Source organism: Apis mellifera, linkage group LG6 (genome assembly GCF_003254395.2).
Source record: "Apis mellifera strain DH4 linkage group LG6, Amel_HAv3.1, whole genome shotgun sequence".
Taxonomy (NCBI): domain Eukaryota; kingdom Metazoa; phylum Arthropoda; class Insecta; order Hymenoptera; family Apidae; genus Apis; species Apis mellifera.
In genome coordinates this window covers 16,462,070-16,489,578 of record NC_037643.1, presented here as the reverse complement: position 1 = coordinate 16,489,578, position 27,509 = coordinate 16,462,070, and the positions used below count along the sequence as shown (strand labels likewise).

Sequence of the window (27,509 nt, the reverse complement as noted above, 5' to 3'; positions counted from 1 at the left end):
TAAAAAAATAAATTGAAAATAAAACATTTGCATATAAAAAGGGTTTGATACAAATATATTAAAATTCTTTTCAAAATTGATATCAATTATTCATTCTGCTTATTATTTACTCATACCACATTTATTTTATTTCGATGGGCATCATTTAATACATTAGTCGACTTTCACGACACTGTAGATTTTTCGTACAAACCAGAAACAGGCAAAGAAACCAATTGATCCTATTAAATATATAATATAATAGTTTATTTTTTATTATAAAACATTATAATTTTATTAATAAAGAAGAAATACATCTTACCCGTCAAAACGAAAAATAAATAAACCATAATACAAGTATAACCGAAGTAGAGAAATGTAGATGTAGCATCTTCTATTTCCAATTTAGTCATAAAAAAATGTATGCAATAAACTAATAAATAAAATGCAGTAAATCCAGATGTTAGGAAACTACGCCACCACCAATGATAATCCTATAAAAAATATATTTAAATATTTTTAATAATTATATCTATTATATATATATATATATTTTTTTTTAAAAATATACTATTTATTTACCTCTGCGCAAAGATGAAAATAGCAAAGTAAAATTGTTGTTTCTGAACACGTAATTACAAGTATAACAAATACCAAAAAGAGAAATCCAAACATGTAATATACCTGACTTGCCCTAAAAAAATAAGCTAAAATTTAGAATAAAAATGTTAAAAGTAAAAAATTCTCTCTTATTTATACATATTAAATTAACAATAATTGAAAATAATTTAAATTAGTAATGATAATATTTGTGATTGCAAAAACTACTACAATATATTTTAATAATACCTACCACAAAGAATTAAGAATAAAGAATAATTGTATAAATATACATCCAAAAGGTAGAACTCCACCCATTATTACCCCAGGTATTGGTTGAGTATAAAAACTTTGCTCTGGTATTTGTCTAGGGATTTGATTAGTTCTTACAGGATGCTCTAAAGACTGAAATAAAATTCATTATTAATTTTTCTATGAAATATAATTTTTTTTATAAATAAAACAATTACATAAATAAGATGGAAAATATTTAAAAAAAAAAAGAAAGATTTTATATTTCTTTTTTTAATAAAGAAAGTTTTTGCAAAAAAAATTTACCCTTTTTCTAAATCCAAAATAAGCACCAATAAATGTTAATGGAAGAGATACTCCAAACCAAAGGGCTAGAAGGGCAATAAGAGTACTAAATGGTACTGCAGCTGAACTTTCATTTGCCCAAAATATTAAATTCATTATGAAGAATAAACTGAATACAATTCTGTAAATAATTCAATAAAATTAAATATTTTTTATATGATAAAAAATATTATGAATTTATATGTAATTTATGTAATTATGTATATATATAACATAATTATGTATATATATATATACACATATATACACACACAGTGTCTTAAAAATATTGGAATATTTATAAACTGGAAATTCTGGATAAGCAACATTTTAAGCAACATTTTCCTTTATAAAAATTTTCATTACAATTTTATTAATGAGTTATATAACAAAAAATAATCACGAAATAACTTAATCAAATCACGAATTAACTATGTAATTATAATAATGAATGAATAAATAAATATAATATTCATCATACTTTTTTCGAGATATATTGTTTGAATCTGTTTATAAATATTTTACATTTCTATTAATAAGAGTTTGTATCACTTGTGAGATAGCATTAATTATATTTATATTTATATATTACATTGTATCAAATTCTATATATATTTTTGTATTTTTATATGTATTATATATACGTATTTTGTATACATTTTTTTTTTATTATGTATCTATTTCATACATATTTTATTTTATTTTATTATATATTATGGATATTTTGAAAATCAGAAAAAAATTTCCACATGACATTTATTAATTTAATGATATTCTAATACAAAATTGCAAATTTGGATAAAAACTTTTATTTATTTTTTTGGATCAAAAATTTCTATTTTATATTAGGAAAATATAATTCAATAAGTGATATATTTATATTTTCAAGAATAAAAATTTTTTATGAGATATATATTTACAATTGTAGTGTTAGATGCAAGAAAATCTTTAATAATAATTGTCAGTTTCTATATTTTTAAAAAAAATTTCGTCAATATTGATATATTCAATTTTAAAAATACAAAATTTTATATATAAAAAAAGAATATAGAATCTTATTCTATATATTCTATATATATATATTTTATTCAAAACATTTTATTCAAAAAAGACTTGATCATTTTGAAATACTTATATTTAATAATAAACTTCTTATATTTAACAATACAAGCTATGATTAATTTTAATAATAATTTTATAATTTTATAATTTCATGAACTAGCATTTATTATATTACGAAATCAATTTTTATTAAATAAAATAAAAGTAAAATGTTACCCAGGACTCAGCATAGATGTCAATACTACATTTGATTTCCATTTTTCACCGCCGAAACTTTTATATATTCTAGCAGATACATAACCAGCAGTAGCTCCAAGACAAACATATAAAACCATGGCACAAGTCATTAAAGCTCCTCTATTTGCAGGAGATAAAAATCCCAAACAAGCAAATGCTATTGATAATATAAAAGAATTTTTTAATTTTTACATTTTAAATATATTAAATATATATATATATATATATATATAAACTTACCAAGTGTTACAAGTGTCATATAGAACACCTGAACTCCAGATCCAAGTAAAACTGAGAGTAACATTCCTTTACGAGGAGGTCTAAATACATCACCATGAACTAATTTCCAACCAAATTCTTCATGTGCATCTTCTCCTGATTCTATCTGGAAAGAAGCCTGCGTTATTGCAACACAGACATTATAGTTTTATGATACAAAACAAAATGTTGGATTATATATCCTCATTAATCAATAAACAATAATATTATGTTAATAATTTTAAAAATTAGAAAAAAAAGAAATATAAATTTATTGATTAATAAAATAAAAAATTTTAAAAATGTAGACTGAATGAATAGTATGTTTCTCTATTGTACCTGATTGTATCTTGCAATATCTTTGTGCAATGTTCGAAGCAATATCATGGCCACCATTCCAGAAAGAAATAAAACGATTATTAATGAATTAAGAATACTGAACCACTGAATATTTGTATGCGGCATAGATTCTAAAATATAATCCCACCTAGATGACCATTTGATTGTACTATTTTCCTAAAATTAAAAATATAATTTTTATATTTTGTATTTTTTTATATTTATATTATATTATATTTTATATCATAATTTTTGCTTAATAAAATTATCAAAATTGAAAAAAATATATTTTCAATTTGTTAATATTAATGCTTACTATATATGTTACAGAATATGTATAAGTAACAAATAATTGTTGACCAACAGAAAGTGGATCATGTGGTATATCTAATGGTGCTTTGTTTTCACAATCAGGAATATTACCATGTTTAATACTACGAGGAACCACTTTAGCAGCTATTAAAGTAAATAAACATGATTTCAGTAAAATTTAGCAAATGCAAATTAAAATATAGATAAAGGATAGCTATAAAGTTTAATTCTTACATATTATGCGTCCACCATTTTCCTTAAATGCAGATCCCCATTCTTCTTTAACACCACTATGATACGTAATTGTAAGGTCTACATGATTAAATAGGTAATAAGTTTTTGCTTTGATATATGCGGCCTAATAAAGAAGAAATTAATTAATTTTACTTAATATATATTTTGTTTAAAATTTAAAATATAATAAATTTTTTAAATCTTTTATAAAACATTTATTATGATAATTATCTTTTTTCTGATTTTTAATTTTTAATTCATAAATAATATTGATTTAAATTTACATTAATACTGCAACTATCCACTTGAGATCTTGATTCTCGAGAAAAACATCCCATTGGAAATCCAGTGCTACAATATTGTCGTTCATCTTCTAATTGATAACACCATGTAACTGGCATATTATCTATAAAAAAAAATAATTTTTTTATAATGTTAACAACAACATGAATATTTTATCTTAAAATTCTTAAAATTATAAATTCATTAAATTATAAATATATTACCAACTATCCAATGATGCTGATAATTAAATGCCATTCCTTTTTTCAAAAATTCCAATTTTCTTTCTGAATCTCTATCTCCTCCTTGATATTTTTTTTGACATACTGTGGCACATTTAACATTTTTCATGAATTCTAACTGAAAATTTATATAATTTATATTATTTTTTTATAATACTTATATAAATTTTATATTTTTAATATTTTTAACATATATGAAATTATTTTTCTAGAGCAAACTTAGATATAATTCTCAGATGTATAAAAAGAACTATTTTATTTGAAGTTTTGTATACAATTATATAAAATTATACTTATTTTTTCAATTCTTATTCTAATTTTTATTTGATGTTTTTTTAATTTGATAATAATTTAATATTTAACATTTATAAATTATGATTATAATTATTATATTTTTTAAATATAATTATACAAAAATTAAATTGAATATAATACAAAATTCTTATATGATTATATATATTTCATAAAAATATATATTAAAGATTTAATATCATACCTTATATGGAGAAGGTCTTATTCGTTCTCCAAATACAACTTGTCCTAAATTTTCAACAGGACTTTGACTTTCATCAGAAGGGCAAAAATCAAAGCTAAAATGATATTATAATAATATAACGATTCAAATATTTATATCACATATCATATTTATATTATATTTATATACATATATATACATATATATATACATTTTTTTGAAGACTTACTGATGATATTCATATGGTATTACATATTTCTCAGTATTTAAACGATTTACATACAGTTTAATTTCAGACTGAAAAAAAAAAATATTTTAACAAAACAAAATACTTATCTAATATTTAAACAGATTGTAATTATATATAAATATTTTATATTTTTTTAAATTATAGAAATACATAAATTATAGATTACTTCTTAGATATATTTTTTAAGTTAGATTTATTTTTTAAGTTGACTTTTATAAAGTTTTTATAAATTATAAATAATATAAATAAATTTTTTAAAAAATATATTTAAATTTTTATAATTTTTAAAATATATTGTTGTATTTAATTTATTAATCATAAACTTAAAAATTGAATATAATATCTATAATTGAAAATATCTAAAATTGAATATAATATCTAAGACAAGAATATATATAATATATTAATAAGAATAATTTTTTATAATTCATATAAAAAATATATACTGACATTTCATTACACAAATCAAAATGCAAATTAAATATAAAATATTTATTTGCAAAATCAAATTAAGAATATCTCATAAAAATTATACAAATAATTATATTTTTTAGTAAAATCTTTCATGGCTCAATTTCAATACTATGAATCGCATGTCACGACAGGCCACGTCAAAAGATATTTGTAATTACCAAAAATTAATCCTTAATTAATGTAATACCAAAAATAGAAATTAGATTAAAATATGATTAATACTTGACAAGTATTATAACGTGAAAATATAAATGTGAAATATTTATACTTATAAAAAGAAAAGAAGAAAATGATAAACTAATGTAGTCATGATTAATTTTTGAAATATTTAAAAATTTTTCATACGCACTTTACATGTTTCAGAAGTTTCTCCAACTTTGCAATAATTCACGGGCGCTAAACCCGGTAAATAAAAAGCCAATGAATGATGAATTGAACATATAACAAACGATAAGTACAGCAAAATTATTTTCGCCATTGTGTATTGTTGTTCGTTCCTACTAACTACTTGCCTAGTGCAAGTATATGTCAATTACTATATGAAAAACATCGGACACTACACTGCCATGATACCGTCATTGATAACAGACGTATTAGACATAGATCGGTAATTTTACCGCATGGCAGTTTCGTTATTTATATTATCAAATTTTTAATTACAAATCAAATAAAAATAAAAAATAATTAAAATTCTTTTTGTTTTCTCTTTTTTTAATTTTTATATTAATAACTTATTTGTTATGTCTTAAATATATAAATATAATGAATTTATCATTTTTAAATATTTTTTATTTTAAATCACTTTATCACAAACTAAATATAAAATAGACATCTCATCCAATTTAATTTTGTCATAGGAACTTTATATATATATAATGTTATCGATTCAAAATAAAAAAAAAATAACATTGCTATGACAAAAAAAAGAATTAAATATGTAATTAATAATATTATTAAAATTATTATATAAAAAATTTATTGCAAAAATAAGAATATATCATAATAATATAATAACAAAAAAAAACATTTTTTTACTTTTTTTTAATTTTATCAAATTGAATATTTTGATATGTTTGGATTAAATATAATTACTAAATTCGGTTTAAATTATAGAAAAGTCAAATATAAAAATTTTTTATTTTTTGTATGATCGATAATATAAAATGACATAAAATTCTATAAAGTTTTAGATCTATTTTATATCTTGTCTGTGACTTTATTAAATAATCTTGAATAATAAATTTTTTAAATATATCTGAAAGTAATAAAAAATTAAATGATATGTAATTGTATAAAACATTACTTAAATAAAATAAAGTTTAATTTTTTATATAAAAGTTTTTGTGATTAATTTAATAATTCAATTCTTCTATAATATATATTATTATAATTTAAGTAATTTCAATATAGTCTTTATGTAAAAAAATTTTTTAAGATTACTACTTTAACATGTAATATTCAATATTAATTTATTATTATTTTTATATATAAATAAAAAATCTATTTTTAATAATATAGAAAAATTTATGCTTGCCATTATTTTATTGAAAAATTTAAAAAATTTGTTTGAAATTATTCATTATTATCACGCTATTGCATTTCATTTTTTTTTATAATTACAATTGTCGTAGATATATTATATCATACATTATTTATGGAAGACTTATATGTGAATACTTTATTCTATGATCATTAATGAGAGGGAACAAAATACAAACAAATTTATTTAAAATATAAAATGCGATTAAAACTTTTGTTCAACAATCTTTACAAAGATAGAAGCATAAAAATTTTATATCTATATTTAAAAAGTATTCAACAATTAATTTATTCACAGGCCATTAGTTAACATGGTGTCACTTGATTAGACATGCACGTATTTATTAAACAGAGACTAACTAAACTAGAAAAACGTATACTTGTTCTTGTTATTTTACAAAATGTGAATTGATTTAAATAATTCCTCAGGAATGTTTTATACATGAATAACACGCAGCGATTGATTATTTCAATAGTTTTCGTGCTACAATGTTAGCATTTCTTCTTCCTCTTTTTTTTTTTTTTTTTTTTTTTTTTTTTTTTTTTTTTTTTTTTTTCTTTTTTCTTTTTTCTTTTTTTAAGATTCTGGAGTCACAGACTCTAAACATATATCACATGAAAATGATAAATAATTGTTGAAGTATTCAATTATATGACATAGTGATATAATATTCAGTCTCGTAGCTTTCATAACACAAATACCGGAAAAACAATTTTTTTCGCCTTTTTATTACAATTTATTCAGTTCAATATTGTTTATTTTCCGAGCAATCAGATGAATTTTTAGTCTATCTCGGACATCTAGTTCGTATTATGCAACGGTAATGCCAACCGTTTGAAGATAGCTTCTCAGGTGATTAGCATTAGGTTCTGGAATTTGGTCAAGAATACTAAGTAATTGTCTTGGTGACAATCTTGCAAGTCCTTGTGCTAAATGTAAACGTACATCACCGATAGCTGTTTATTAAAATAAAATTTATTAGAAAATTGATTAAATTTTTATTAATTATTTGTTAAAATATAATAAAATAAAACAAATTTAATAAAAAAATAAAATATTAAATAAATTTAATATAATAAAATATATAAATAATATATTTCATAAATAATAAAATTTTTATAATAGTATTTTTATAATAATACCTTCCAGAGGATCTTTTGGAGGATTTCTTGCACAAAGTAATTGACTATATCCTACTTGATACCCAGGTGTATCTTCAGTTTCTGGCAATATAGTATCTTCAGGTAAAGAAGTCTGATCTTGTGGTAATTCAAAAAATTCTACTAATGTTGCTAATAAACGAGGATAATATGTATTATATGGCCTTTCTAGCATTGCTGGACAATCAATTAGTAAATTTGACATTCCAACTGCAGTAACTTTCCGTTCAATATCACCAGTTATCTTTTGCATATCTGCTATTAATACACGTTCTACAACCATGCCAAACATTCTGAAATAATTAATATATTAATTAGCTTTAATGATTATTTTATCGATTTTTAATATAAAAACAACTTACCGAGATTGTATTTGATCTATAATTGTAACCAAATTATTGGAACCATATCTAATGATGTAATATGCAAAAAATACAATTAAACCTTTAACAAATTTTGTTGTTTTTGATGATGAAAGTCTTTGAAATAATAATACGAATATTTGTTTCATATAGGGTTCTAATACATTTCTAAAAATGTTATTGATACATATAATTATTTTCAATAATATTTTTTTAAAATATTAATAAAATATTAATAAGAAATAATTTAATAAGAAAACTTACGGCGCAAAATATTCAATAATACTTTGTAATAACAAAAAACCTTCGTGATCATTGGCCTTTGAAGCAATCAATTTTTGAAATACACCTAACAAACCATTTGTTTTGTCTTGTGCTACTATATGATGTGCGCCATGACTAATGAACGCTCTTAATAATCGATTTAAAGGATGAATATTAGCTTGACGTTCAAATAGTACTGATGATAATAAACAAGGAAATAAAGCCAAATATGCTTCTGGAATATCTTGAGTTGTTCGTAATTCCAGAAGTAAAGCAAGAATTTGAAAAAGATATGGTAGAAATTCTAAATATAAAAACATATTAAAAATAATATAATTAAATAACATAAATAATTTTATATTAAATAAAATATTTTACCTAAAACATCTTGCTGTAAAATTTCTTGAAAAATTGGAAAAAGCGCTTCCTCAAATGATGAAACTGCAACTTTATGTGTTTTACAAACGATTCTAAAATTATATAAAATATATTTATATATTAAATTTTATGTTTATTAATTTATTCGCATTTTTTTTTAATTTATATTACTTACTTAATTGATAAAGCAAAAGTTTCGAAGAGATAATGATTGAAATTAGGGCGACTTGGATTTTTAGATACCATGGCAAGTTTTTCTGTAAGTTTAGGCAGAAGATCTGCTAAGAATGGTACGATTATCTCTTGTAAAATACCAAAGCTTCTCATAATAGCTTTCATTACATATTCATTTTCTTCTGAGCCAGATATATTCAAACATGCAAATAAACCTTTTAATAAATCCGATGTCAATGGTGATAAATCATTAGCTTTAACTCTATAAATAAAATTTGATTAATTAAAAAACATATATAAGATCATTATATTATAACAAATTCCTGTAAAATGCCATTAATATGCATTATATAAATTCACATTATAGCAAATCATATTATATGAAAATTTTTTTCGTATAATATGAACAATAAAATAATATCTATACAATATAATAAAGTAATATGAATGATAATATTATTATCATATCAATTTCTTTATATTGTATGATTTATTAAATAAAACAATTTTTAAAAACTAATAGCATAAATATTATTAATTTAAAAAAACGAGGAAAACAGTATGTCATTATATCTTTAGTGCACTATACAGGAGCCTATATTGCTAAATAAAATATTAATTTTCTTACAAAAATAAATTATCGGGTCCTTTCATTGCAAGTATTTTTTCAATTGCACACGCAGCATATGTGTGAACAACAATATTTGAAGCACTTAAATGTCTAATTAATTGTGGTAAACTACCAATTATCATTTCTTTAGGTAATATCGATCTGAAGGTCATTATAAATTTAATTGCATCAGCTTTAAGTACAGGAAATTCGTTCACTGTAAATAAAATTTACAATTTAAAATTTTTTTATATAACATAATTTTTAATGAATAAATTTCTTTTTATTAATATTATATACCATTTGGTTTGATTAATTCTGGTTCAATATGTTGCATTGCAAATTGAGGTAATGGAACAAGTTCACTGCTTTGAGTAACACCATGTTTTTGCGTTTGAGCTTTGCTTGCACTACTGGTGACTAGATAAATTGCAGCATCTTTACTTCGCCAATTTTCAGCAGGTTTATTAGCATAATTTTGTAACATCACCTAAAAATTAAAAAAAATAAAAATGCAATAATATATATAAATTATTTATATATTTTTATTTACCTGTATATAAGCACCAAAAATTTCCATTATTTTTGCTTCAAAATATTTAGAAAGTACTTTAACTAAATCACAAGCAGCACGTCTTCGTGTGTCAACATCACTGCCTTCAATATCTCGTCTGATATATTCTTCAGGATTATCCTCAAATAATTCATTATCCGATTCTATTAAATATTAAATTTCTTTTTTATAAAAATACAATATATGTATATATATATATATATATATATTTTAATTAAGCAACTTATAATAATTACCTCTAAATTCCATATTAGGTATTATAACTTTTTCGCATATACTACTTAAAGTAGTAGGATCTTCAAACAAATGTCTATATTGAGCACGATCTGCTACTGTTGCTAAAAATTGCAAAGCATTCGATACTAACTGTAAAAAATATAAAAAATCATTAAAAAAATTTTAATACATCTAATTCACATTAAATTTACATACAGTATCATATTTTGGTTGTTGGCCAGTAGATGTTAATAAATTCCACACAGCAGTTACAAATTCAGGTAAGTATGGTTGAAATTCTTCATCATATTTCTGAGCATAAAGGCCAATGTTATCACAAACTTGCGACTTTAATTGTTCAATTACTCCTGCTTCTTCTTCATCCTATATATAAACATTATAATATATATACATATATATATATACAAATATATAATATTAGGAGAAAAAAATATAATAACAAATTTATATGTAATAGTACAGTAGATTGTAGAGATGGTACATCTGTGTTCAATAAAATATGAAAATTCCTCATCCATATAGCCATATTGTCTTCAAAAAATTCGGGTAAATCCTAAAAATAAAATATACATAATTTTAGTAAAAAAAAATATTTTATATTAATAATGATTTCTTCATATATTTTACTCACTTGGAAATTAAGAGAATAAAATACTTTGGATAAAATTACCAAGGAACTATATATAATTTTTAATGCATCTATATTATTTGCATGTACTTGCATTAAATTCATTGTAGCCTAAAACAAAATTTAAAAATTTAAAAAAACAGTTAATATACTATAAAGAAAAAATTTTATAATAAAATTCTTACAACAAACAGATCTGTCAAAGGTTTAGCAAATCTATCTAAGACAAATTTTATCTCAGTCCACAAAGTTTGACTTTTAAATTCATATCTATATTTTTTAAATAATGAATGTGCAGTATGTAATACACCATTAATAACATGAAAATCTCCTGTATTAAATTTTTCAACCATTTGGTCTATAAGTTCTGGCCATTTATTTGGAAAATCATACTTTCCAACTATTGAAACAGCATCAGATAATTGTTTTTGAACAGAATCAGGAGAATGAAGCATTAAATTAACAATTAATTTTTTAATAGCTTCCCTATCTTGTGCATGTATACGATCTACAGAATCTTCTCCCTGTATATGAAATAAATTATAAATATTACAAATATTTATTAATATTATAAATATGTTAAAATGAAAATTATATTAATAAATAATATAATTAATTACCACTTTCCAATTACGTTTTATATAATTTTTAAATGCAACTGCACCAGCAATTCTAATGGTTATATTGATTTCAGATTTGTCCACAAGATGTAAAAGAAGTAATGGATAATTTTGATTTACTTCAACCGATTCTAAAAACTTTTCAGCTAAAATAAGAATTTATGAATTCATTTTATAATTTATATTATCTATAATAAAAATAATTTTTTTTCATAAAAGAAAATAAAAATAGAAATTAAAGTATATTTATATAATATTTAAATAATGAAAAATAAAATATAAATAAATATAAATTATTTTTAATAATAAATATAAATTTTAATAATTAAATATAATTATTTTTAATTATATATGTATATAAAAAATTTTTTTAAAAAAAATAATAAAATGAAAAAGATTTTTCTCCAGACGATTTTCGTTTTTTCTATAAACTCAATCGATACATATCTATTTTTAAAATTTATTAGTAGTAAGTTAACTGTTTTTTAAATAGTTGAAAAAAATTGAATAAAGTACTTGTTGATACCCGCATGTCAAATTTATTACAAAATTAAATTTAAAATCATAATTAAATTTTTTTAAACAAAACGGTTAAATATTAATTATATTTATGAATAATAATATATAGTGTTCGTGATTATATAAAATATTTTATGATGTTTCAACAAGAACTTTTATTAACAGAGAGGTTATATTCACCTGGCCGTCTAACATTTATATCTGGACTAAGTGTATGCTTTAGATATTCACTAAGAGTAAGCAAATTATCATCCGTGAGTTCCATATTGACTTATTTTAAAAATGTCGTAAACTCACAATTCAAAAAAATATTAAATCTTCACAAAAAAATGTTGAAACAACGCAGTACCGGCTTTTGATAAATTCAATTTTCTAACCAATGATCGTTGTCGCCGTTGTTGGTTGGCGCTTTTTACAATGATTTACGCGGGAATATTTTTTATTAAAACGAATCAACTAATATATTCTATTTAATTTTTATGAATTATATTAATAAAAAAAATTATAAGTAAAGAAATTATTGAATTTAACTGAAAATTGATTTCATTACCTTATATTTTAAAGTTTATTATATATCATGATATTTTATATTCATATAGTACAATTATTATTATTAGTTTTTTATTAAATAAATATTTCGTATATTTAAAAAATTTAAAAGAATATATATATATATTTATTCTTTATTTATATATATTCTATATATTCTATATAAAAATCTAATTCACATTTTATAATAAATTAATATTTTATAATAAAATAAGATGATAATCACATATGTATATTAAACAAATTGTAATTTTAATATTATAATTTTATTTATAATTATTTATATAATATAATTTATTATAATTTTATTATTATAATGTATCTTAATATTGCAATGTAATATTAGTACATAAATTATTTATTCTGAAAAGTTGTTAAACATTTTTTTCTGTTTTATTTCATTTTCCAATCTTCTTAGAATATCTTGTATTTGTGTAATTTGTAATAATTTATTATTATTATTTCCCCTATATAATATTTAATAAATAATAAATAATAATTAAAAATATATTTACGAATTTCTAAGTATATAATAATTTTATTTATAATTATTATGCTTACATTATATTAGTTAAAACAAGATTAATTTTTAATATTTCTTCAGTTTCTTTCTTAGAGTTTAAATCATTCAAATCACATAATGTTTTTAGTTTTATTAGTTTTTCTTTAAGTATTGGTAATTCACTATATATTTTTTCGTATTTTTTTTGAAATTCTTGAATATCTTTGATTAAATTTTCGTTTGACTATGAAAGATAATGATTATTTTTTTGATAGATTATTTGTATATTATATAATATTATATAATAATTCATAACTTAGAATATATATAATTAAACATACGTATTCTTTTTGTGCGCGCAGGAAATTGTTTGTATATTTCATATCCATAATTCGAAATTTATCGCTAAATAAATTATTAATGTTAAAAAATGAAAATTAATGATAAAAAATAAAAAATTATATATATTTTTATATTGATGACAAATTTATGCGTGAACATAAAAATTATAATTAAATTTAAATTAAATGATTGTTTAAAATTTAGAAAAAGAAATACCATTGTTTCGTAAAATATATCGTTCTTTCTTTTGTTAAATTTTTTAATTCTTGCTGTTGAAATTTGATTATTTCTATCATCTCCGAAATTTCATTCCTAAGATTGGTTTCTTTTTTCTGTAATTCTAGATATTTGACTTGTCCTGCCCAAATATTCATAGATAAAGTAGAATAATGCGATTCCCAATAATTTCGAATTTTTTTGTATTTACAAATTGTTTCTTTCAATTCTGTAAACTTTCGAAAATAGAATGAGATATATTTTTGTATTATATAAAATATTGAAATTCAATTTTATTTAATTAAAAATAAACAGAATAATAGATAGAACACATAATTTTAATAAAATTATTACCCTTTTAATTAAATAATTAATTCGATCTGCTTGATTATTAAACTCTTCATAAACATCTTCAATTTTCTTAGAAGACTGAGACATATTTTATTATTTTATTAATAATATTCGTTTTTTTTCTAATTTTTCTTTTTTTTTTTCTTACCATATATATATTGTATCTTATATTTTCTATGATTGTGTGACAGAAAGAATTGCGTTTGTCGAGACCTCTATTGAGAAAACATGAAATTACATGTGTTACATTTATAGATAAATGTAAAGTATTTAAATTAAAATATTTATCTTCATTATGATACGAGAATTGTTACAAATATTTTTTAAAATATATTTTATGTATATATACATATAAATTGATCCTTTTAATTTTTTTTTAATGTTATTAATGTATTATATTTATTCAAATAATTCATTTCTTAATTAATGTTAGTTTCTTAATGTAATGTATTATATTTGTTCAAATAATTCATTTATTTTATAACAAAAATTAAAATTAGTCACTAATGAAATTGCATCTTTGTTTATGTTCAAAAGATATAACTATTGAAACGATGCAAATCATGGCATTGTACCAAACTTGTCAAACAATCGGAATAACGTTTCGCCGTGCGATCATTAATTAAAACGTCTGCGTCATCAGACGAATACTATTTATGAATATGAAACTATGCATCATTCTAAATATGGGAAACGTGTAATTTAGAATTTTAATTTATGTACACCATAAAACGATCATTCTCAGCACAATATTTTAAATTTCGTTCCAATCCATAAGTATAATAATAATAATAAGTTAAAATATTAAATTAAAAATATTTTTTTTCAATAAATAAATGTTTCTTTTTTAACTCATATTAAAAATCAAAACAACAATACTTACATAGGATATTTTTTTGACTTTCACATAAAAATGTAAAAAATTAATGCTATAATATAAATTATATAAATAATTTAATTATATTAATTGATCATTATAATTAATTTATTAATAATTTTAATCATTATTTTTACAAAAGAATAATAATGAATTTATATACTATTAAATTTATTTAAAACAACAGTAATATAAAACAATATTAATATAATTCAATATCATTAAAAAATCAAACTAGGAACTTATTGTTCAGTAACTTATGTTCCTATCTTTCGAGACAAGTATAGCGTATAGAGTAATTGACAACGTTTCAGTTTACTCGTAAAACGCGTCAGTGATGTTTCGTAGTCGGTAAGTAGTCGTCGCGCGAACTGCGTTCACGCAGCTTTTCGTTGCTTGTAATTTATAAGGGAATTTCTTCAATTGATTCAATTATTTAAAATTATACAACAAAAAGGAAATTGTTTTATTCTTAAACGGAATTTTAATATTGGCCAATTATATTATTTTTCATCAAAATCTTTCTCATTTTAGGTGAGTCATTGATATTGCTTTTAACACTTATTCTTTTTTTTATATCTATTTTTTATATAAATATATATATATATATAAATATAAATATAAATATATATATATATATTATATTTTTTAAAAAAATTATATTTTGAATTAAGAAAGAAAATTCGTTAGAAAAATTTAAAAAATTATTGTTTTGTAAAATTTTCGAAAAAAATTTGATTTTAATATACATTAATTTTAAATATGTGTGCAGTCATTTAGAACTTATGTTACATAAGAAATTTTGTTATAATTCGTTTTTATGATTTCTTTCGTTGCTTTTTGCTTTTACTTGATTGAATTACATAAAAATTATAATTTGTATTAAAATTAGAACAGAAAATGCGTAATAGCAATAATATGATAATATTAGATAAAATTATACTAAATTTAAATAAAAAATAAATTAATTTTTTAAATATTATATTAAATCACAGAAAAAGAAAATTACATTTAAAAAAATTGTTTTCATTTATATTGATGAAAAAAATTATTTTTTTATAATAAAGAAATCATAAATCATAAACATTAAAGTTATCGCTTTATGTTATCAAATTTAATGCATTTCAAATTGCATTAAATTGTAAATGAATTATAGCATAAATGATTGAGTATTTTTTAATAATTTATATATTATGATCATTATATTTTAATTAACTAAATTTTGATGTAATTAATGGAATTTCATCGAAATATCTAATGATAAGGATCATGGTTTGATAACGTTATCGTAATCTTTATCAATACAGGAAATCAAAGACTTTATCATTGTTGTTTTGAACTTATAAATTATAAGAATTGCATTAAATATAAAAAATAATCTAAATAGAATATTTTTTAATAAAAGTGAAATGATTTTTACATATATTTCACATTTGAAAATTTTATTAAACAATTATGAGTAATTAATAGGAATGATTATTATGAATGCAATTAATTTATGGTATGAAGTATGAGAATTTGTGTTTATAATATGAAACAGGATGAGGATTGATAATCTAGCAGGAACTGACACTATTTCATTTTATTGCAAGAAAAAAATAAGAATTAAACTTTTGTCAAATAATGTTAATATTTAAACTAAATTTAAATAATATTTAAACTAAAGTTTCGAAAAATAATAAAAAATAAATATTAAAATTAATGCTATGCTAGTAATTTTTAAAAATTATATATTTTCTTATTAAATTTCATATTGTTATATATTAGAGATTATATATAATATTTTGTTTTTAAATTCATAAAATTTTAAGTTCATTTATGAAAAAAATATTATATAATGATTAAAAATATAAAATTCATAAAATAATATTTCATAAAAAAATTTATTTGATAGAGATACGTATACACATATATATATATGTGTGTATATATATATATATATATATATATATACTGTAAAGACAAATTTTCAATATACTTCATTAATATAGTCATTGTTAAAATACATTTTTTTACATAAGACAATCGTGCCATAAAAAACGATGTACTGTAGTTTTTAATTACGCGCTTTTGAAGGCCTAACACAAGCACACAGGTTCACGACAGTTAGATTATGTCATCGCTACTTTATTTGCGAGTCTCTAACCTATTTACATAAAAGTCTTACCTCATTGGCGAAGGAGAAAGGTAAATAATTGAATCTTTGAGCCAGAGTGGGATAACATTTTGTAACAGAAATAAACATTTTAATTATTATTTTTTATCATTAATTTAATTATTTATTTATAAATTGTAATTTTACTTACTTATGATTAATCAATATTTTAATCAATTTTAGAAATATTGATAAATCAATTAATAAACATTCTTATAAATTTTGAATTTAAGAATAATATTAAGGAAAATAATTTATAGGTTTAAAAAGATTATATATGTAAAAAAATAATTAATAAAAATACATATAGATAAAAAATATATTTTATTATTTTATTTTTTTTTACATAATATTCTGTTCGTGTTTCTGAATTTTGTTCGTTTTCTGAAAAAATTCTATATATTTTATAAAATTTATAAAATTAAAAAATATAAGATTGAAAAATTTATTATATTAAATTATTTTATTTATTTAAATTTCTATTTTCATTTTATTGAAATTATATAAATTATATAAACAGTTCCTTTTTTTCATCTTTCAAAATACAGTATATAATTTATATACAGTTTATATATTTATAATAGAATATAGAATATGAATTAAATATCAATATTTAAATTAGTTTCTTCATAAATTATATTTTACTTTTTTAGATGTATAAATACTATGGATTATATTAAAAATGTATTTATATTAAATATAAATATTAATATAAATATAAATATTAATATATTATTATTAAATATAAATATTAATATATTATTATGTACATTAAATCATATGTAAAAAATATCTATCCTTGAGTAATTAAAAACAAATTATTTTATTTTTTCCTTTTGGAATTAATGTTAAAATGTATGATCCTAATATATATGTTTTATTTTTAAATTTTTATTTATTTAGGAACTCGGTTTCCAAAATTAATAGAAAAATGGAATGCGGAAGGAAGGGCGTGGTTAGAATTATTTGATGTGTCGTTGAAGGCACACCCTCAATCTACCTACGCGTGCTACCCACCTTTTTGTCTGACTGTAATTTTCTCATATTTCGCGTATCATCGACCTGTTCTTCCCTTACATAGTTACCGCAAAGTCAACCACTAGTATAGATTATCATTTTTATTATTTATAAATTATTTATAAATATTTTAAATAATGATTTAAAATAATTCGTACCCCCCGAATAGATATTATATGAAATTATATAACTTATTTAATAATATTACTTTATTATTAAATTTAGTTTTCCATAAAAATTTAGCTAATATTAGAAATATTTATTAATTTTTATTTTAAAATTTATCGTACAATTTATAATATTTTTTTATAATAATTATGATATGATAAACCGTAATATTTCTAATTATTATAAATCACATTTTTTAATTATTTGTGTAATATATTATAAATAAATTTTTACATGAAACTTTATGATTTTTTATTTTTTCTAAAAAAATAATAACATCACTGACAGGAAAATAGTATGATGACCTCAGTTTTATACTATTTTGATTGAATAATTTCATAAATTAGGAAATATAATTCCATCGTTTCAATTAAACAAATATTAACTGTAATGTATTCCAGTGAATCAGACGGAAAATATTTTGTGGTTTCCATCTTAACCGCATTGATATGAATGTTAAAATTGCTTTGAAATGTTGTATTACTGTAGTACACTATATATTATGATCTTAAAAGATTTTTTATTTTTTTAGCTCTATAATTATTCAAATATCCTGTAATAATTTGTTTAATATTAATTCAAAATTAAAAACTTTTTCATTTATATATTATTAAATAATAAAAAATTTTATTCTAAAATTATTAATAAATAACTAGTTTTATTCTAAATTTTATTTTACGTAATCGATATATATCTTTTTATGAAATCATTTTCTGAATTGTAAGAATCTTGAAATCTGTCTTGAAAATTATATTTTTATTTTTTATTTTTCAAAATTAATATATGAAATATATCAATAATTAATTGCAATTATGCAATTAAATATCATTAATTTTTTTTTAAAGTTTTACATTTCAGATCAACCTATGCATATCATTGAGTCGTATTGATATAAATTATCACAGAACTATCAATTTCTTTCTCATTTTTCTACAGTTAAATAATGTAACGGATAATGAAATTGGCCGGATGACAAAAGATAAATACTAACACTGACTGCTGATAAAAACGCCGCCAAATTGAACGAAAGACTAAGAACAATTATAGTAGACTCATAATTATTGGATTTTACTCGTGCGCGCAATGTGCAGTAACAATAAAGGTAAATAATAAACGAAAAATTAATTTAAATATATAAAAATTTTACTTTAGAATTATTTAATTTAATTCAATAAATTTTAATTTAAAAAGAAAAGATAAAAAGTTACGAAGAATTGTAATAAAATATTACATATAAAGATTAATTTATTTTTTTTTAAAATAGATCGAAAAAATAAATATATATTAATAATGAACAAAAGAAAGATGTAATGAACAAAAGCAGGATTAAATAATATAAAAGCTGAAAAAAATTATAGTGAAAGCATATAGAATAGAAAAAAAAGAAATGACATTGATGATTCCAGATATATAATGGCAAAGGCATGCACTTTGAAAACGCACGAACACAGCATACATATGTGATTCAAGCAATATATTATAAAATAGTATAAAAGTTATGCATGTAAAGATGCAAAAATATATAAAAAAAAATAAATTTTATCAATTTTAATATCATTATATTATTTTAATTTTATATATATATATATATATATATATATATATATATATATATTACATTCACTTACAAAAAAAATTTTACTTTAGAATTGTATGTTTATTTTATAATAAAGATTTCTGCGTCATTTTTAAAATTAATAATTTTAAAAATTTATATTTTATAAAATTATTTATAATTTACATAAACAATATAAATTTTTAATATAATATGATAAATAAAAAAATATAAAAAATATAATTTTTGTTTTATATAGAAGAATTATTTAATTTTTTATTATTATAAATTTTAATTATAATAAATTAATATAATTATAGCATAATTTAATTGTTATAATAAAATAATAAGCATAATACCTTTCAATGTGAATTAATATGCTATACAACAAACAATGACAAGGATAACCTTGATATAAGCTCGCCGGATGTGTTGGTTATTTTTTTAACAAAACTATGAAACTCATAATTTTTTTTCTACTTTTTAATGTTTTTCTAATATTTCTATTATTTTAAAAACTCATTTCATTTTATCATAAATAAATAAAAGTTAAATAATTTTTTCTATTATTTGATTAAATGCATATTTTAAAAACGAATAAAATTGAACAAAATAAAATAGAAATTTATTAAAATTAAAATTAAAATTAAAATTAAATCAATATTATTTTATTTCAATTATTATTTTATATAATAAATGAATTTCTTTTTTTTTCCAGAAAATAAAAATACGATTTCCAAACACAGACCAATAAAAGTTACAACAATTGGTGATGGAACTGTTGGCAAAACATGTATGCTTATTACATATACAACAAATGAATTTCCTTCGGAATATGTACCTACTGTGTAAGTAAATTTAATTTATAAATATAAAAATAGTTTTTTATAAATATAAAAAAATTTTATTTTTTATTAAATTATAATTTATAAAACGAAATAAAAAAAATTATAAGTGTGAAAATTTTTTATTATTTATTGATTTTATTTTTATTTTAAAACAGAAAATGATATTTATATCTGTTCTTAGTTTTGATAACTATGCAGGAATGATACATGTAGATGGACAAGAATTTGATATGACTTTATGGGATACTGCTGGTCAAGAAGATTATGAGCGAATTAGACCTTTATCTTATCCAAATGTGAGTCTTTGATTAATTATTTGTTTCATTTTGTTTATATTTTTAATTAATATGTAAATTATAACAATTTACCATTTAATTTTATTTTCAGACTGATTGCTTCTTGATCTGCTTTTCAGTGAATTCTCGCACTTCTTACGAAAATGTTGCAAATAAATGGCACCCAGAAATTAAACATCACTGTCCAAATACACCTATAGTTCTAGTTGGTAAGTTAAAAATAATTATAAATTAATTATAAATTAAATAGTAAAAATATAGTATAAATTAAATAGTAAAAATAATCATATAAAAATAAATCATATAAAATAAATCACATTATTTTATATTTCTTTATAAGATTTCAATTAAACATAATATTAAATTATTATTATTATTAATAATAGTAATAGTTATTATTATTTAATATATAATAAATAAAAATAAATTTCATTAAAGATAAAAAAATTAAGATTAAAATACCAGAATTTAATAAAAATATTCTTTTTCTTTAATTATTAGTATTTTAATATAACTCATTTTATTTCAATATTTGAATTTTTCCTTAATATTAAACATTGAATAATTTTTTTATAAAATTTCCTATTATTTTAAATTTGTAATATTAGAAAATTAATACTAATACATATAAATTTTTTAATTATTTTTATATTTTATATTTATATACTTAGGTACTAAAGGAGATCTTAGAAATGCAGAAAATGTTGATACAATTACCTTTAAGGAATGCAAAAAAATGAAAAAAAAAATAAAAGCTTATAAATATGTAGAATGTTCTGCTTTGAAACGAGAAAACTTAGAAGAAGTTTTCAATGAAGCAATTCGGGCAGTATTGAAAAAACCATCTAGTAAACTTTGTTGTTCATTTTAAAAAATTAAATTATAAAATATTTATAATTAATTATTAAAAAATATTGATTTATATAATAATTTTAATTTCAAAAAACATATCATTCCACAAAAGACATTTTTAAAGACAATTTTCCTATATTTTTTAATATTAAAAATTAGAAATGATTGATGATAATAATTAACAAATTTCGAAAAGTGTAAATATTTTAATGTTTATTATACAATTAAGTAAAATAGAATATAGAATATTGTTAATAAGTAAGAATTTATTTTTTAGATATTATTTATTTAACAAAATTTTTTGAATGAAATAAAAATTAATTTTTTATAATATATTTATATAATATTTCTTATTAAAATATTCTTTTTATTTTGTAATAGTAATGAATTGAAGTAAAAATAAAATTGCCACCATTTATCATATATAGTCATTTATAAATAATTTTTACTTATATTTGATATTTATCCTTATTTACTATGTACAGCTGTTACAATTATTTACTTTAAATATCATATTATTTATCATTAAATGCAATTAGACACTATTATAATTCTCTTATACATAAAAAATTTTATGTTGAGAAATAGTCATATTCATAAAATTTTAACGTCCAAAAGTTCCATCCGAAAGAGGAGTTACTTTTTGTTGTATTATTTTACCATAACCTCCTCTCCCACTATCAAAATCTGATCTATATTCATCTCTTACCTATAATAATATAATTTGTTTTGTATAATATTAGTAAAATATATAATGTAGTACAAAATAAAATATAATGTAAATTATTATATAAAATTATATACTTGTCCTCCAGTTTTTCCTCTTCCATATTGTCTGCCTTCAATAAAACCAGCATCCCAATCAGTTCTAATTATTCTATCATCTAAACGTGTTCCATTAATATATCTCATACAATTTTCTGCATCAACTCTTTGATAATATTCAACAAAACAAAAACCACATGGTGTTTTTTTATATTTGTCCAGTCCCATAATAATTCTTCTAATATCACCGCACTTTGAAAATAACTCATATATTTGTTCTTCTGTAGTATAAAATGATAAATTTCCAACATATAATGTTGTAGAATTTCTTAATAGTCTATCTTGTTCAGCTCTTGAACCCTGTAATCATTATTATGAAAGAATATAATATTATTACATTATATGATAAAATAAACACAAATATTTTTTTAAAATATTAAGAAAAAATTGATAGTTTAAAAATTTAATCTAACCTTAAAATGTTGATCGCGATACGAACTTAATTCAACAGAAGGTGAATTTGATGGATTTAATTTTATTGTTGCCATTTTAAATATTTTAACAAATCTTTTATCGATTTTATCACCTCCTTCAACTTTTCTTTGTAATTTCAAACATTCGACTTTATTTAATAATAGTAAACATTATTGAACGCATATAAAATATTAAATATTCTCGAAACATCATAACTGCCATCTATCCATAAAGAAGGTAAACGAATATCGAAATTATACGATTTGACATTTTAAATTAAATTCAATTAGGATTATTCATCATCAATAATTCTAAATAATTCTATATAATTAAAAACATTTTTATCTAAAACATAAATTAACAATTTTGATAAACAAAATTAAGTTTAGATTTCAAGAAAATAAATATATTCAGTAAAATATTATAAATTAAAACTCAGCATCAAATCTCAATTGAAAATTTATAATTATATAAACATAAAAACATAACATAAAAATATGCGTGTCAATTTACAAATTTAATTATTTTTTTAAAAATTATGATATAGTGTTACCTTTCTTTCAAATAAAATATCTGTGTTGCAAATGTCATTATTACGGTTTTTCAATAATTGCGGAAATGAAGAATTTTAAATTATAAATTTTTCTGGGCTCAATTAAAACGGAAATTGATTACATTATATAATGCATATAAAGAGATATATTTGAAATATTTGAACATTTTTAAAAATATTTCTATGCTTTTAAAATGAGTGGTAAATTAAAAATTTCTGTTAGTTCATGCGAAACTGCAATTTCTAATTCGTCAAGAGTCAATTCTAATACCAAAACTAAATGTTGCCAATTATTTTTAAGTTGTTTTAAAATTAATCGTAAAAAAGAATCTTTAGAAGACATCGTGGACGATAATGTTAAAGAATATGATTATATTGTTGAAAAACTTGTCGTAAAACGTGTGCCTTTTGTTCTTTTCTCAATGCCAAAAAATGTCTTAGAAAATAAAATTAATTCTGAGACTAAAAATAATTCCAATAAAGAAACTCCACAATCACAAACAAAATTAACTACCATGTATTCAACTGCATCTGAAACTCAATCATTATTATATTATTCTGATAGATTTGATCAAAATATGTCATTGGATATTTCTAATAAATGTTCACATACTGATACAAATAGAGTTTTATTGAATGAAAAAAATAGAAAACATACATTTTCTGATAATTATCATACTAGAATAACTGAATTGATGAATACCTTAAGTAGTCTCCATCCAAATTTAAAGGAAGAAGAAAGACCACCAAAAGATCCATATCCTTTAAATATATCACAAAATAAAAGTGTTTTATCTACAAAAATATCTCTCAAAGAATTTTTAAATAAAAATAATGAACATCAAATGAAACAAGCATTCAAATCACAAACTTTTGTTCAAGAACCATTTTTAAAGAAAAAAGGTTTATACTTTTTTATATGATATATATATTTTTTACATATAATTTTAAAAATTTAAAATTACTTTAATTTAAAAAAACTGATAATAAGTTTAATATTGTTTCAGAATCTAGAAATATAAATTGCTCTGAAATTAAATCAAAAGATGATAAAGGAATTTATTGTTTAAATCAAATGAAATACATAACATTGGATGATTTTCAAGATAGTTGTGCTTCTATTGAAAAACCTATTATTCAATCTGTTCATAAAATATCTTGTAATTCTACAAATTTTGTGAAATCAATCATTAACACAAATCAAATGAATGCTGAAGATTACAAATCAATTAATAATCATTTGCAATGGAATCATCAATCATTAATAAATCAGTCTAAAACATTATTGGAAAATATTACGAAAACTGATACATCAAGAATAATATTAAGATGGAATATCATTTTAAAGCATTATAAATCAAAAACGTACTCTTCTAAAACTTCTCAAAAATTGAGTAAATATTTTAATATAAGTTAACAAATGCAACTAAGTCATTATTAGTTTCATAATAAACAAACAAAAAATTTTTAATTTTGTATGTTATTTTATCATAAAAATTTTATTTTTTTGCTTCAAAATAATAAATAAAAAATAATAAAAAAGAAAAATAAAAACATTTTTTATTTTCTATTCTAATTCTTTGTTTTCTCTAATTTAAATTGATACATACTAGTGCTTTTACTTTGTAAGATTTATGTAAAAATTTAAAATATTCCAAAAACATGAAACTTTAAGTTTTAAATAAGTTTTGAACAAATGAATTTTAAGATTTAATTTTAAGTATTTTAAATTTTATATATCAAAATCTATATAAAAATATAAAAAGAATCCAAAATTTTTAAATTTTAGTATTTTAACCAGAATATTTAGTTTTTGTTAGTTACTTTTAATTATATATATAGTTAGTTATTTGTGTCCAAATTACTTAAATAAATTATAATACTTATGATTAAAATATATTTAAATTCAAATATTAAATTATTTAATCATTCAAATCAATTAAATCAATCTGATTTAACAATTAAAAATAATAAAAAAATTTTCTATTCATAATTCACTAGCGATTGTTAGCCAATAGTTGGAATTGCAGCATGTCACGTGAACAGTTTTGTTTACCTTGATTGACTTGATTTTATTAATTCACATAGGAAATCTATGTTATTAGACGAACAACTTCATTTAGTGTAATAATTCTAGATCTGTATTATCTGATAATTATTTATGAAATAAGCAGAATTTAATAATTTGTTTTTAATTTCTTTTGATATTAATAAAATCAATTAAAATGGTAAATGAAGTATAATATTATATAAATATTTTTAAATACAAATGTGATATCATAACCTCAAAAATTTAAAATTTAAATTTAATAAACGTTGAACAAACTATATAAAAAATTTTTGATATTGTTTTTTAAATTTTTTTGAATATTTACAATAATTATAATAAAAATTTCAATAGAAAAAATATAATTCTTAAAATTTTTTTTATTTTTAAAAATTAAATTTTTCGTTATTTTGATTTAAATTAATAGTTATTATATATTGTTAAATTTATCAATTTTTGTTAAAATTATATTAATTAGAAACATTTTTTTTCAGACGATTGGTAAAAATAATAAAATGCTACAACATATTAATTATAGAGTCAGAATTATTTTGCAAGATTCAAGGACATTCATAGGCACATTTAAAGCCTTTGATAAACATATGAATCTTATACTTGGTGATTGTGAAGAATTCCGTAAAATTAAACCAAAAAATACAAAACAACCAGAGAGAGAAGATAAACGTGTATTAGGCTTTGTACTCTTAAGAGGAGAAAACATAGTTTCTCTCACTGTAGAAGGCCCTCCACCTCCAGAAGAAGGATTACCTAGAGTACCTATTCCTGGTGCAGCACCTGGACCTGGTATGGGTCGTGCTGCAGGACGTGGTATGCCTGCCAATGTTGCTGGAGTACCTGCTGGTTTACAAGGTCCTGTCAGAGGTGTTGGAGGTCCTTCACAACAAATAATGACTCCTGGAGGTAGAGGTCAAGTTTCTGCACCACCACAAATGCATCCAGGTGCTCCTCCACGTATGCCAGTTGGAGGTCCTCCACCTGGAATGATGGGTCCACCACCAGGCATGATGGGTAACATTTTATAGAATTTTGTTTAAATTATTAAAGGAGATTTACAAAAAATTAATTTTTTTTATATTTAAAAAATTTTAAATTTATTGTTTATAGGAATGCCACCAGGAATGCCACCTATGGGACGTGGAGGTCCACCAATGGGACCACCTGGAATGAGAGGTCCACCTCCAGGTATGATGCGTGGTGGACCACCTCCTCGTCCATATTAATACCTTTTAATACTACAATGTTGTAACTAATGATAATAAAGGTCACTTTTATAATATTATTATTGTTTTCATATTTTGATATAAGTACATAAGATAATTACAAGATATAGTTATTATACTTATTCTTAAATCCTTATTAAAAGAAAAAGGAAATAGAGCAATGAAAAATATATAATTGGGAAATAATTCTTATTTTTGTAGAAATATTAAAATTATACAATCATATGTGTAATAAACTGCAATAAATTGAAATATATATAATATTGCACATTTTTTTAATTAATAGATTTAATTTTTGTGTAATAATTATTTATG

The 27,509-nt window shown here is 20.3% G+C and overlaps 7 protein-coding genes across 16 annotated transcripts; 3 read left to right on the top strand and 4 right to left on the bottom strand.

The window, feature by feature from the left end:
- Window positions 1-96: 96 nt before the first annotated feature.
- LOC552455 (transmembrane 9 superfamily member 2) lies at window positions 97-6,153 on the bottom strand. 4 transcript variants are annotated; one of them, XM_624830.6, is made up of 15 exons: window positions 5,670-6,153; window positions 4,826-4,893; window positions 4,618-4,711; window positions 4,104-4,239; window positions 3,882-4,003; window positions 3,598-3,721; window positions 3,368-3,507; window positions 3,052-3,228; window positions 2,695-2,851; window positions 2,434-2,611; window positions 1,138-1,297; window positions 833-984; window positions 562-673; window positions 302-473; window positions 97-221 (listed from the first exon to the last, which is right to left on the bottom strand). In XM_624830.6, the coding sequence occupies exons 1-15, from the start codon at window positions 5,796-5,798 to the stop codon at window positions 154-156; spliced, it is 1,989 nt and encodes a 662-aa protein (XP_624833.2). In that variant the 5' UTR covers window positions 5,799-6,153; the 3' UTR covers window positions 97-153. The 4 variants fall into 4 exon arrangements, 3 of the variants coding, with proteins under 3 accessions (XP_624833.2, XP_006570962.1, XP_006570963.1); XM_006570899.3 differs by having other exon boundaries at window positions 2,695-2,839; XM_006570900.3 differs by lacking the exon at window positions 4,826-4,893 and having other exon boundaries at window positions 5,670-5,878.
- Window positions 6,154-7,016: 863 nt separating this feature from the next.
- LOC411865 (exportin-2) lies at window positions 7,017-12,766 on the bottom strand. Its single transcript, XM_395332.6, has 16 exons — window positions 12,567-12,766; window positions 11,868-12,013; window positions 11,433-11,771; window positions 11,251-11,358; window positions 11,080-11,172; window positions 10,815-10,982; window positions 10,619-10,748; window positions 10,362-10,525; window positions 10,109-10,298; window positions 9,827-10,025; window positions 9,200-9,460; window positions 9,025-9,116; window positions 8,647-8,950; window positions 8,383-8,550; window positions 8,003-8,313; window positions 7,017-7,816 (listed from the first exon to the last, which is right to left on the bottom strand). Exons 1-16 carry the CDS (start codon window positions 12,649-12,651, stop codon window positions 7,671-7,673), a joined length of 2,904 nt encoding a protein of 967 aa, XP_395332.2. The 5' UTR covers window positions 12,652-12,766; the 3' UTR covers window positions 7,017-7,670.
- A 735-nt stretch (window positions 12,767-13,501) lies between these two features.
- On the bottom strand, window positions 13,502-14,638 carry LOC113218845 (the record flags this gene model as incomplete). The annotated part of the gene is made up of 4 exons (XM_026441294.1): window positions 14,350-14,638; window positions 13,996-14,231; window positions 13,779-13,842; window positions 13,502-13,681 (listed from the first exon to the last, which is right to left on the bottom strand). Coding segments are annotated over exons 1-4 (564 nt in total), but the record flags the coding sequence as incomplete, so codon positions are not given.
- Window positions 14,639-15,496: 858 nt separating this feature from the next.
- On the top strand, window positions 15,497-22,174 carry LOC552419 (ras-like GTP-binding protein RhoL). Of its 7 annotated transcripts, XM_026441189.1 has the most exons (7): window positions 15,497-15,574; window positions 19,500-19,665; window positions 19,828-19,985; window positions 20,837-20,966; window positions 21,148-21,262; window positions 21,354-21,471; window positions 21,934-22,174. In XM_026441189.1, exons 4-7 carry the CDS (start codon window positions 20,914-20,916, stop codon window positions 22,131-22,133), a joined length of 486 nt encoding a protein of 161 aa, XP_026296974.1. In that variant the 5' UTR covers window positions 15,497-15,574; window positions 19,500-19,665; window positions 19,828-19,985; window positions 20,837-20,913; the 3' UTR covers window positions 22,134-22,174. The 7 variants fall into 7 exon arrangements, with proteins under 7 accessions (XP_026296974.1, XP_006570965.1, XP_624796.2 ...); XM_006570902.3 differs by lacking the exon at window positions 19,828-19,985 and having other exon boundaries at window positions 15,498-15,574; XM_624793.6 differs by lacking the exon at window positions 19,828-19,985 and having other exon boundaries at window positions 15,531-15,757.
- Window positions 22,175-22,607: 433 nt separating this feature from the next.
- Window positions 22,608-23,570, bottom strand: LOC413877 (nuclear cap-binding protein subunit 2). Its single transcript, XM_397316.5, has 3 exons — window positions 23,353-23,570; window positions 22,919-23,239; window positions 22,608-22,823 (listed from the first exon to the last, which is right to left on the bottom strand). Exons 1-3 carry the CDS (start codon window positions 23,425-23,427, stop codon window positions 22,719-22,721), a joined length of 501 nt encoding a protein of 166 aa, XP_397316.1. The 5' UTR covers window positions 23,428-23,570; the 3' UTR covers window positions 22,608-22,718.
- A 336-nt stretch (window positions 23,571-23,906) lies between these two features.
- LOC107964640 lies at window positions 23,907-25,449 on the top strand. The gene is made up of 2 exons (XM_016912815.2): window positions 23,907-24,809; window positions 24,914-25,449. Exons 1-2 carry the CDS (start codon window positions 24,101-24,103, stop codon window positions 25,321-25,323), a joined length of 1,119 nt encoding a protein of 372 aa, XP_016768304.1. The 5' UTR covers window positions 23,907-24,100; the 3' UTR covers window positions 25,324-25,449.
- A 585-nt stretch (window positions 25,450-26,034) lies between these two features.
- Smb (small ribonucleoprotein particle protein B) lies at window positions 26,035-27,299 on the top strand. The gene is made up of 3 exons (NM_001161709.2): window positions 26,035-26,134; window positions 26,448-26,982; window positions 27,079-27,299. The coding sequence occupies exons 1-3, from the start codon at window positions 26,132-26,134 to the stop codon at window positions 27,192-27,194; spliced, it is 654 nt and encodes a 217-aa protein (NP_001155181.1). The 5' UTR covers window positions 26,035-26,131; the 3' UTR covers window positions 27,195-27,299.
- The last annotated feature ends 210 nt before the right edge of the window (window positions 27,300-27,509 follow it).